Genomic DNA, 10,204 nt, shown 5'->3' with positions numbered 1-10,204 from the left:
AATTTTTTGAAATGTATTAAATAAAATGTGTGTTGTTTTTTATTATATATAAAGTCTAAAATATGCTTATCTGAAAGAGAAAGAGATGAGTAAATCTGTAAAATATTAAACAAGAAGTCACGTGACTTCTTTTTCAAGAGTCGTCAAATAACTTTAACAAGCGTATCAGAAATGACAAAGATCTGTAATGTTTTTATATTGTATCTTTTCGAATTTATATCTTAGTTAACATGCATTACTTAAATATGATATCATTTTCCTATCAGTAGTGATATTAAGTAAATTGATTACACGTTCTCTAAATTTTATTTTATTTTTTATCAAATTGATTCGAAATTGCCAAGACACCCGTTCATAAAAATTAACTAAATTAAATAATAATTATAAATAATTTTAACGAAAATTAGTTTAGTTAGCATCATTTTAATCTGATCGTTTAGGGACTAATTTAACAATAAGTAAAATTTTAAAAGTACTCGAATAAAAGACTTAAAAAAATTCAAGTAGATGTATTGTTAATTTCTTTAATGTTGCTAGTAATAAATTTTAAAATATATTTTATTTCACTCCAAGACTATTAGCTGTAAAAAAAAAAAGAAAAAAAGAAAAGAAAACAAATGAAGCACGTATCATGATGCTGGGGGGGGGGTGGGGGGGAAGGTCCAACCCACGTGCCGGAGCCAAATTCAGCCACCTGTCCCCCTCGAGATGCCGTGAACCGGCCAGACTATTGTTCTCGTTGGGCCCAATAAGCTAAGTTACCTTGTATTATATATATATATATTTCGAGAGCCCCCGCCAATTTGGGAGAGAGAGAGAGAGAGGGAGAGAGGATATGGCGGCATCAAGCAGTTGCTTCCTCAATCTCCCGGCTGCCGCTCCATCGCCGCCTTCTGCCACGTCTTCCCACCCACCAAAGGCTTTCGTCGTTGCACGGTAAGGCAATTAAGTTCTCTCCGGCGCACAGTAGCACCACCATCCCTAGCTAGCATGCGCCCCTCGTTCCATTAAGGCAATTTTTTTTCCTCTTTTGCTTTTTTTTTTTAAAGATAGTAATATTTATATTAATATAATATAAAATATTAGTAAAATATTTGAATGCATCTTAGTCAAAAATGCCTTTTCTATTGCTAACATGCGCGTGCGCCACGTGTCCACGATCGAGATTTTTTTTTTTGAGTTAATATTGGGAAGGGAAGCTTCGTGCAGGCCGGAGAAGGGGAGATCATGGCGGAGCCACTGCGTGGTGGCGGCGGCGTGCATCGTGATGGGGCTTGAAACGAACGGCCTAATGGGCGGCGAAGGCGTAGCCGCCGCAGGGGAGAGCATCCAGGCGGCTGTGGTGGAGTCCAAGAAGACGGGCACCAGATGGAGCGAGAAGAGAGCATGCCCGCCTTGGCGAGTGAACTCGCTGGAAACCATCGTGCCGGAGAACCTACCGCGGCCGTCGGCGCGGCGGAGGTGGGAGGCGGTCGGCCATACGACGACTGCTCCGCCGGTGAAAACGGGGGCCGGAAGTGGCGGCGGTGCTATAATTAATTGTTTCGCCTTGTAGAAGTACTTAATTGTGACGAAATTAAGGATGGCGTGAGATCGTCGTATATCATAATAATGTATAGACAAAACCATAAAAGTTAAAAAGAGGTTTACAAGTGAGTAGTGATTACAAACAATGCAATTGTGGAATTGTTTGTTTGGTTTGGTGTGTGTGAGTGTGAATTAGTGAATGAAAAATGTTACTTTGTTCGAATTAGTTGACATACATGATAATTAAAAGGTATTAAAAGATAAAAATATCCTCACCTTAAAACTATTACTTCACCTCGAAATATACGTCCAAATAAAAATTAGACATCATGGATGAAGTCCGTCCGAACTCGCCAGCCCAACAGCGGGTGGACTGCTAAGCGGATGAAGTCCGCCTGCAGAATTGAAGTCTGTGCTACTATGCAAGCGGACTTCATTCAAATTGAAGTTTGCTAGCTGACTTCATTTTAATTATTTTTTATTTAATTTTAATAGTAGTGTGCTAGACGGATTTCATCTTAAATGAAGTCTGCCGAACCTCGATCAAGCGAACTTCATTCCGTTCGACAATTCCGTGCGTCAACCGTTTAGGCACTTAACACGGGTCTTACTGAATTATTGAAATTTGGTAGTATAGTGCAGCAAGGGAGTAGTACTAGTAACCAGTACCAGATGGGATGCACTTTGTCTGTGAATTAAGTTGGTCGTAGTTTGTAGTACATGCAGTACAAGAAGGATATTTTCCAGATATTTATTTATGGGCTTTGGTGGCCTACTTTGGGCCCAGCTTGGGCTAACGGAAGATCCACTGTACCTGGCTGGTTGGGCCGGCCTGTATCCCATTCGACAAGCAACTAAGCTCTAAGACTGATTCTAACGCAATTTTTTTTTCTTATATTATAAATGATTTATTTTTTATTTAAAAAATTATATTTATTCCAACCACATTTTTTATGCTGCTTTCTATTTTATTTATTTATTAAAAAACTTCAATTCTATTTATTTTATCTTACTTATGATTTTCACTACTATAAAAATTTATTATTTATTTTATAATTTAATAATAAATATTACAATATTTAAATTTTAATAATATTTAATATCTTTTTAAATCAATTTACGAATATTTTTAAATGAAATTATTTAACAAAATTGCTTGAAATAATTCCATAATAATCAAATACATGCATACACAAAATTAATAAACAAATACACATACATAAAATCAATAATCAAATACACAAAACAATAACCAAATACATAAATTTTCAATATCACCCATTAAATACACAAATCAATACAAATTTCTACAAAATCAAATACATACACACATCCAGATGCTGGTCATCGCAGTCACTTGATCTCTTAGTTATCGTCGCCATCGCTTGGTCTAGTTATTGTCGTCTATTCCCCTTTTGACATCACTATGATGTTGGTCATCGTCACTGTCGATTGTCGTCTCCAATCTCTTAGACTCTCCATGAGCTTTTTTCGACAACAAATCATCTTTTGAGATGGGAGAGATGGCGAGGCTTGGTTGGATGCGATGGATCATCAAATTTGACGAGGTTTTAGCTGCTCGTTATCAATTTGGGGAGGGAATTTGGCAATGACGAGCTGCATTGGAGTGAAGAAATTGGATTGACTCTAAATTTTTGACTTGGCTACCTTAATGGCGAAGCGATAGAGATAGCCTAAGTAATAGTATTGGTGTTGACATGATCTTAAAATTTTAGGGCAGTTTAACATAGATTTTAGTTTTTTAATTTACATTTTATTTTCAATTTTTAATGTTTACTTTTCAATTTCAATTAAAAATAAAAATATAACTTATATTTTCTCCTTAGTCATCCTCCCAAAGGACATAAAGATGGTCAAAAAATCACTAATGAGTCACATTTGGGAGCGCCCGCTAGGGCTGTCAACAACCATCTAGTGGCACGATGAGTGGCCAACAGTGAGATGTGAAGATGAGTAAGAAATGAAAGCAAAAAAAAAAAATTAAAACAATCTTTCATTTATGTTGGAAATTTTTAGAAAATGAACTCGAGCATCACTGGAATGTCGTTTATGTTAATATTGTTGTCACTCGAACATAATAATAAATTTTTTGAAAAAAACTGTCATTATCAAATTATTTAAACTCTAAAAAAAAAATAATGATTAGAAGGTGTAAAGAAATTTTTGAGGAAACACTCCCTGATTAAGTCAGACACTAAAAATTTGAAAATCGTATTGAAATCAGTATGAACTTTTCTAAAATGCAGGCATGTTTATTTATAGAAGAGTATGAAACTTTCCTAAATCCCTTAGAATTAACATTCTAATAGATAATGTATGTTTTGACATTCTAGAATTCACTAAGATTGGGATTCTTATAGATAACATTTATTCTGATATTTCGAGGTCTTGTTTGAATTATAATTCTTTATGAATAATATCTATTCTTTTATATGACTCTCAAATGAATTTTGGATATCGAAGTTATTCAATTTGCACGTTGTGCAGGACACCCCCCCCCCCCCCCCCCCCCGAGGCGAGGGGCGATTAGGAAAGAAAAACAAAAAATCAAATGAGTAGGATGTTATTATTAGTGTTTAGTGATTAAGATAAGGTATCTTTAAATAGCTTTATTTTGGTTGGTTAGTAGTACAAAAGGGATGAGAGAGGTGTTATAATCAGGGTTTAGTGATTAAGATAAGGTAGATTTAAATGGCTTTATTTTGGTTGGTTAGTCGTACAAAAGGGGTGAGAGAGCTAAACACATACATACAAGCAAAAACAACATATAGAGACAGTCTTTGGAATGGAGCTATATATATAAACCAGGCTAAAAGGAGCATTATCATTAATGGTCAAAAAACAAAAGAGTTTCGGGTAGAATAATCAATTAATGATCCCTAAACCTGTAACAAACAAAGAGGTTATCAGAATATACCTCCTAATTAAGGATCCCTGTGGGGAAGCATGAGAAGGACTTTAATTACATTGAAGACTTCATGTTAGAGAGAGAGAGAGAGGAGGCAAGTTTTGGTGGAAGAGATCGAGAGAGATATTTGTGTCCCAAAGAAATAACAGTAAGATGGTACGTGGGGCCATTGATGGACCCAATATGAGGTATAGCTGCCATCAACAAGGCAATCAGATTTTCGAAATTTTGTGGACAAAGCATGCATGCGCATGCATGCCATCTTTCTTCTTTCACCCCTGCATGCATGTATATTTGAATGGGTGGCCTAGCTAGCTACTTAATTCAACCAATTGCAGACCTCAAAACCCCATCATCAAGGTAGTACTCTCGATCCCCTAGCTAGATTGACCTGATGATCAATACCTTCCGGTCCCTAATCTTATATACCTATATATATTCATCTTCTTACAGAATCTAATCATATATACATATATATATATATACAGAGAGAGAGAGAGAGAGAGAGAGAGAGAGAGAGAGAGGGACATATCTAATAAGGGTTCTGTATGAATATCAATTTTGTATGGTTATAACTTGTCCTTACCCGAACTCAAAAGGTGCCAAGTTTGGCGATATGTTCACGTGTTATCATTATTGTACTCGAGGCTTTTTTCGAGTTCTATAGATCGTCTCAACATATATTCCACCTCCAATCTTCCTCACCTTGAAAGCCAGAGAGAAGCCACGACCCACAAGGAAATGTTTGCTCTAAAGCTCACAGATTCAATGATTACAAGAGAGGAATTCCCACAAAAAATGGAGGATTCAGAGAGAGAGAGACAGCGAGGGATCTACTGGCTGCATGTCACCAAAAAGGAATCTTTAACAAGGAGAATATAGCAACTAGCTGCCTATAGCCCACTTCAATCCCACTAGTGAAGATAATGGCATGAACTTTCTAGGTAGCTACGTGGCTAGATAGCTGCAAAGAAATCCCCCATTAGAGAGATCCGGCATATTCCTCTTTTGTCAATATATCGTGGGATCTCTTTATGTATTCTTCGGATCCATGAATGGGGCCTCGTGGACTGAGGATCACAGATCTCCAGCCATGCCAACATCATCATGGCTTAGACTTCTCATTTCAATCATGCATACACTTCACCGATTTTCTCCCTGTTCAACAACAGAAGAAAAGAAAAATCTGTTATAATTGTAACTCAAAATTTAAAATTATTTATAATTAAATTTATTAATTTCATCGTAATTATTACTTCGAATTTGAATATAATTAAAATATTATCAAATTCGAATTGAAAGACGACGACCCATTGTAAAAAGGAAGAGTGTTGAAAATGCTCGAGGTCTTGGGTTGAAAGGCAGGGGACCATTGTAAGGCGGAGAAGCGTCGAAAGATGGTCGACGTCTTGGATTAAAAGGCCACCATGGTTGGCACTCAAAAGGAACCTCGACTAGGGTTAGCAAAATTCGACCTCTTTACTAGACAAAATCCTTGATTGACATCTCTGACAAAGTAGAAGTACAAGTCTTTGGTGATGAACTAGCCCCTTTCGTTGTTGCCTTGACAAGAGAATCCTCTATGCCACTGATTTCGACCACCATCTCTACACTATGACAATAAACATAACATGATTCTTGTATACATTCATAAAATAATTTTAAATCTATAAATAGGTACTCATGTCATATGAAATTAGTGTGTGGTAATATCACTTGTGTGTACTAACAATATTTGTTTAGTGATATTTTTTTTTTTTTTACCCATGAATTTTCTCAATTTGGGTTTTTCACATAAAATTTTGTGTTCGTGTGTGTGATTGATAGTTTGATTGTGATTTATTTTAGATCCAATTTTATAACAAAATGGTATCAAAACCGTTGGATCAAACCATCAACCGTTTGCAGATTTCAACACCATCATCTTCTTCTTCCTTAGCCAAGTTATAGGTTGCCCAGCCCTGACCACTACCACCGTCAATCATCGGTGCCGCCACCATCGACTTCCCCAACGATCGCTGCAACTACTCCACTACCACCACCTTTGTTACATGTTTGCGACCGACCTAAAGTAGCCCAAATCTACCTTCATTTGTCCATTCACCAGTCATTTCCTCCTAATCATTGTCGTTCATTTGCTTTGTCGTCGGTCATCAACCTTCCTCCTACTAAGTTATCGTCATTCCATCATTGCCTTTGATTTTTGCCTGCTGATCGTTGGCCACCTCATACCGTTTTTTCTACTATCGACGATCACCTTCACCGCTGTCCTTACCACTAGCCATCGCCATCGCCATCGCCATCGTGGCGGCCAATCAACCTGCTCGCCATTGCCATCGCCGTTGATCACCTCCAACGCCACTAGCTTGCCTGGAAGCTTTAGCCATTAACGAAGGCAACCAAGCTTGCTGCCCAAATCTTGGCCCATCTCACATTGATCTCAATCTGGATTTGGTCCGACCCAATTGACCCATCTAGATTCGCTTCAAATTTGGTTAGCCCAGAGTTGACCCATTAGACCAGATTCGACCCATCATATATGTCAGACAGATCCAGCTTGGTCTTTTGCCCAGACTTGGTTTAGATTTTTTTTTTTTTTTTGATCAGTTTTCAATTGGGTTTCTTGTTTAAATTATTTTGATATTATTAGGGGTTATTTGATGGCTTTGTTCAAGTACAATATTCCTCTATTGGACTGAAATATTAGATTTTCGCTATGGGAGATTAAGATGCGTGCAATTTTAGCACATATAGATTTAGACAATATGCTCTTGGGCTTTAAAAAATGTCACAATTATGGAGTATTGAGGAAAAACAACATAAGAATCATAAGGTTTTGTTTCAAATACATATCCATTTATCTAATCAAATTTTGTAGGATATTTTTAAAGAAAATACCTCTATCGCTCTATAGTTGAAATTAGAATAGTTGTATATAACGAAAAGCTTAACCAATAAGTTATATCTCAAGCAGAGGCTATATTCTCATTGAATGGTTAAAGGTACGTCTATTGAAAGCCATTTAACAATTTTTAAAGAAATTGTTTCTAATTTGGAAAGCATGGAGGTTAAATATGATGATGAGGATTTGGATCTGATTTTATTATGTTCTCTATAGGCCTCATATTCAACTTTTAGAGACATCATATTTTATAGTCAGGATATTCTCACTCTAGATGAAGTTTATGATACTTTATTCTCAAAAGAAAAAATTGATAAACAGTTATTTGGGACTTCTGAAAATCAGGGAAATGGTCCATAGATTAGAGGAAGAACACAAGATAAAAATTTTGGTGGTAGAGGGAAAAGTAAATCCAAGTCTAAAAATAAAGAAAAAAAACTTGTAATTACTGTAAAAAAAAAAAGGACACATAAAAAATGGGCGTCAGAAACTGCAGAACAAACTTAAAAGACAGAAATCTGACCAAAAAGGAAAATAACCAAAAACTTTCAATGAAACCAATGTTGTTGAAAATAACAATAGTGATGGAAAAATTATGGTGGTATCTAATGAGATTATTAAACCTAGTGAAGATTAGATTCTCTTCACATTATACACGTTTCATATGTCTCTTAATAGGGATTGATTTTCAATATATAAAACTTTTGACTTTTGGTGATGTGTTGATGGGTAATAATCATTCTTGTACAATCGCTAGCATTGGAACAGTTAAAATTAAGATATTTGATGGTATTGTTCGAACTTTAACTAATGTCAGACATGTTCTCGATCTCAAAAGAAATCTTATTTCGTTGAGTACTCTTGATTTGAATGGGTACAAGTTCATTCATGAATGTGGAGTTATTATGGTAAGTAAATGTGCTTTTGTTGTTATGAAAGGTACAAAACAATATGGTCGATTGTATATTCTATAAGGTTCTACCATTACAGGTGATGCTTCTGTTTCTACTACTTTTTTATCTGATACTGATATCACTCAGTTATGGCATATGCATATTGGACATATGAGTGAAATAGGTATGACTGAATTGAATAAAAGAAAACTTTTTAAAGAGCAAAATATTGAAAAATTGGAGTTTTGTGAGCACTGCATCTTCAATAAGAAAAAACATGTTAGATTTAATAAAGGCATTCATAATAAGAAAAGTATACTAGACTATATTCATTCTGATTTCTAGGGTCTAGATAAAGTACCTTTTAAAGATGATGCCAAATATATGTTGAATTTCATCAATGATTTTTCTAAAAAAATTTGTGTATTCTTCTTGAAATAGAAGACTGATATTTTTGCTACTTTCAGGTAGTGAAATACTATGATTGAGAAGTAAACCAATAGAGAGATTAAACATCTCTAGATAATAGTTTAGAATTTTATTCACATGAATTTAATGATTTCTATAGGAAATAAGAAATTCTAAAGCATTTAACAGTTTCAGGTACTCTATAGCAAAATGGTGTAGCTGAGTAGATGGACATAATCTTGATAGAAAAGGTACGATGTATACTGTTGAATTTTGATTTATCTAATTTTTTTTGGGCTGACACTGCTTATATGACATTTTTTCTAGTTAATTGATTTTTTGTGTGTGCTATTAACAAGAAAACTCCAGAAGAGTTATGATCAGGTACTCCTGTAAGTTATTCTGCTTTGAAAATTTTTGGATGTCTTGCATTTATTAATGTTGATAATGAAAAATTAGAACCAAGGTCTAAACAGTATCTCTTCCTTAGTTATAAATCTTGTGTTAAGAGTTATAAGTTATGCAATTTAGAAACGTCTAAAGTTGTGATTAACAAATATGTAATTTTTGATAAAATTGTTATACTTGGTGGTTCATCTACAAAAGAATCTAACTCTACAAGTCACTAGAGTTTTGATATTTAGATGGAGTTTGAAATTAACAAGAGTCAAACATCTGAGTCATAGTCATCATCTCAAATTAAGTCAAGCCCCAAGTTAGGTTCAAAAGCAAGTATCGATCCATCAGATTATTGTATTGCTAGGGATAGACCCAAAAGAAATATCAAGTCTCCTCAAAGGTATCCTGAAGATGATCGTGTTGTATATGCCTTGAGTATGGCTGAAGATATCGACTGTAGTGAAAAACCTTCCACTTATTCTGAACTAGTTTGTTGTGTTGAATCTGGGAGATGGATCACAAAGATGCAATTATGACAGCTATGTCTATTTTAAAAAGAACAATAATGGGTCATTTATATACCTACTTTTATATGTTGATGATATGTTAGTAGCATCGAAAGATAAAGAGATTGAAATCTTAGCTCAACAAAGAATTTGAGATGAAAGATTTGGGAGCAGCAAAGAAGATACTTAGAATGCAAATTTCAAAAGATAGAAAGGTAGGTAAATTGTATCTAAGTAAAAAGGGATATGTTGAGGAAGTTCTAACTAAATATAATATGCAGAAGGTTAAATCTGTAAGTACTCTATTGGCTGCACATTTTAAGATTTCATCAAGTTTATCTCCTCAGTCAAATACTGAAATTGACAGGATGTCAAAAATTTCATACTCTAGTGTAATGGGTTGTCTTATGTATGCTATGGTTTGTACATGCCCTGATTTGGCTCTTGCAATGAGCGTGGTCAATAAAGACATGGCTAACTCTGGTAAAGAACATTGGAAAACAGTCTAATTGATTCTCTGATATTTGAGTGGTACTGCTGATACTTCTTTACAATTCGAAAACTCTAGAGATGGAATTATTGGTTTTGTTGATTCTTATTTTGTAAGTAATCATGATAAGAGAAGATCATTTACTAGGTA

General features: G+C 35.0%; 1 protein-coding gene across 1 annotated transcript; it reads left to right on the top strand.

Moving 5' to 3' along the window:
• The first annotated feature begins 794 nt into the window (after window positions 1–794).
• On the top strand, window positions 795–1,750 carry LOC127813354 (protein CHLOROPLAST VESICULATION). Its single transcript, XM_052354291.1, has 2 exons — window positions 795–936; window positions 1,210–1,750. The coding sequence occupies exons 1-2, from the start codon at window positions 836–838 to the stop codon at window positions 1,553–1,555; spliced, it is 447 nt and encodes a 148-aa protein (XP_052210251.1). The 5' UTR covers window positions 795–835; the 3' UTR covers window positions 1,556–1,750.
• Window positions 1,751–10,204: the final 8,454 nt, after the last annotated feature.

This window comes from Diospyros lotus, chromosome 11 (genome assembly GCF_014633365.1).
Source record: "Diospyros lotus cultivar Yz01 chromosome 11, ASM1463336v1, whole genome shotgun sequence".
NCBI lineage: Eukaryota > Viridiplantae > Streptophyta > Magnoliopsida > Ericales > Ebenaceae > Diospyros > Diospyros lotus.
The sequence above is the reverse complement of the archived record's forward strand: the minus strand, read 5'-3'. Positions and strand labels throughout refer to the sequence as shown.

What these genes read in the sequence shown, in the direction of transcription:
- LOC127813354 (XM_052354291.1), top strand. Translation starts at nt 836, where the DNA reads ATGGCGGCATCAAGCAGTTGCTTCCTCAATCTCCCGGCTGCCGCTCCA. An exon ending in AAGGCTTTCGTCGTTGCACG is followed by an intron (nt 937 to 1,209) that starts GTAAGGCAATTA and finishes AGCTTCGTGCAG; the next exon opens with GCCGGAGAAGGGGAGATCAT.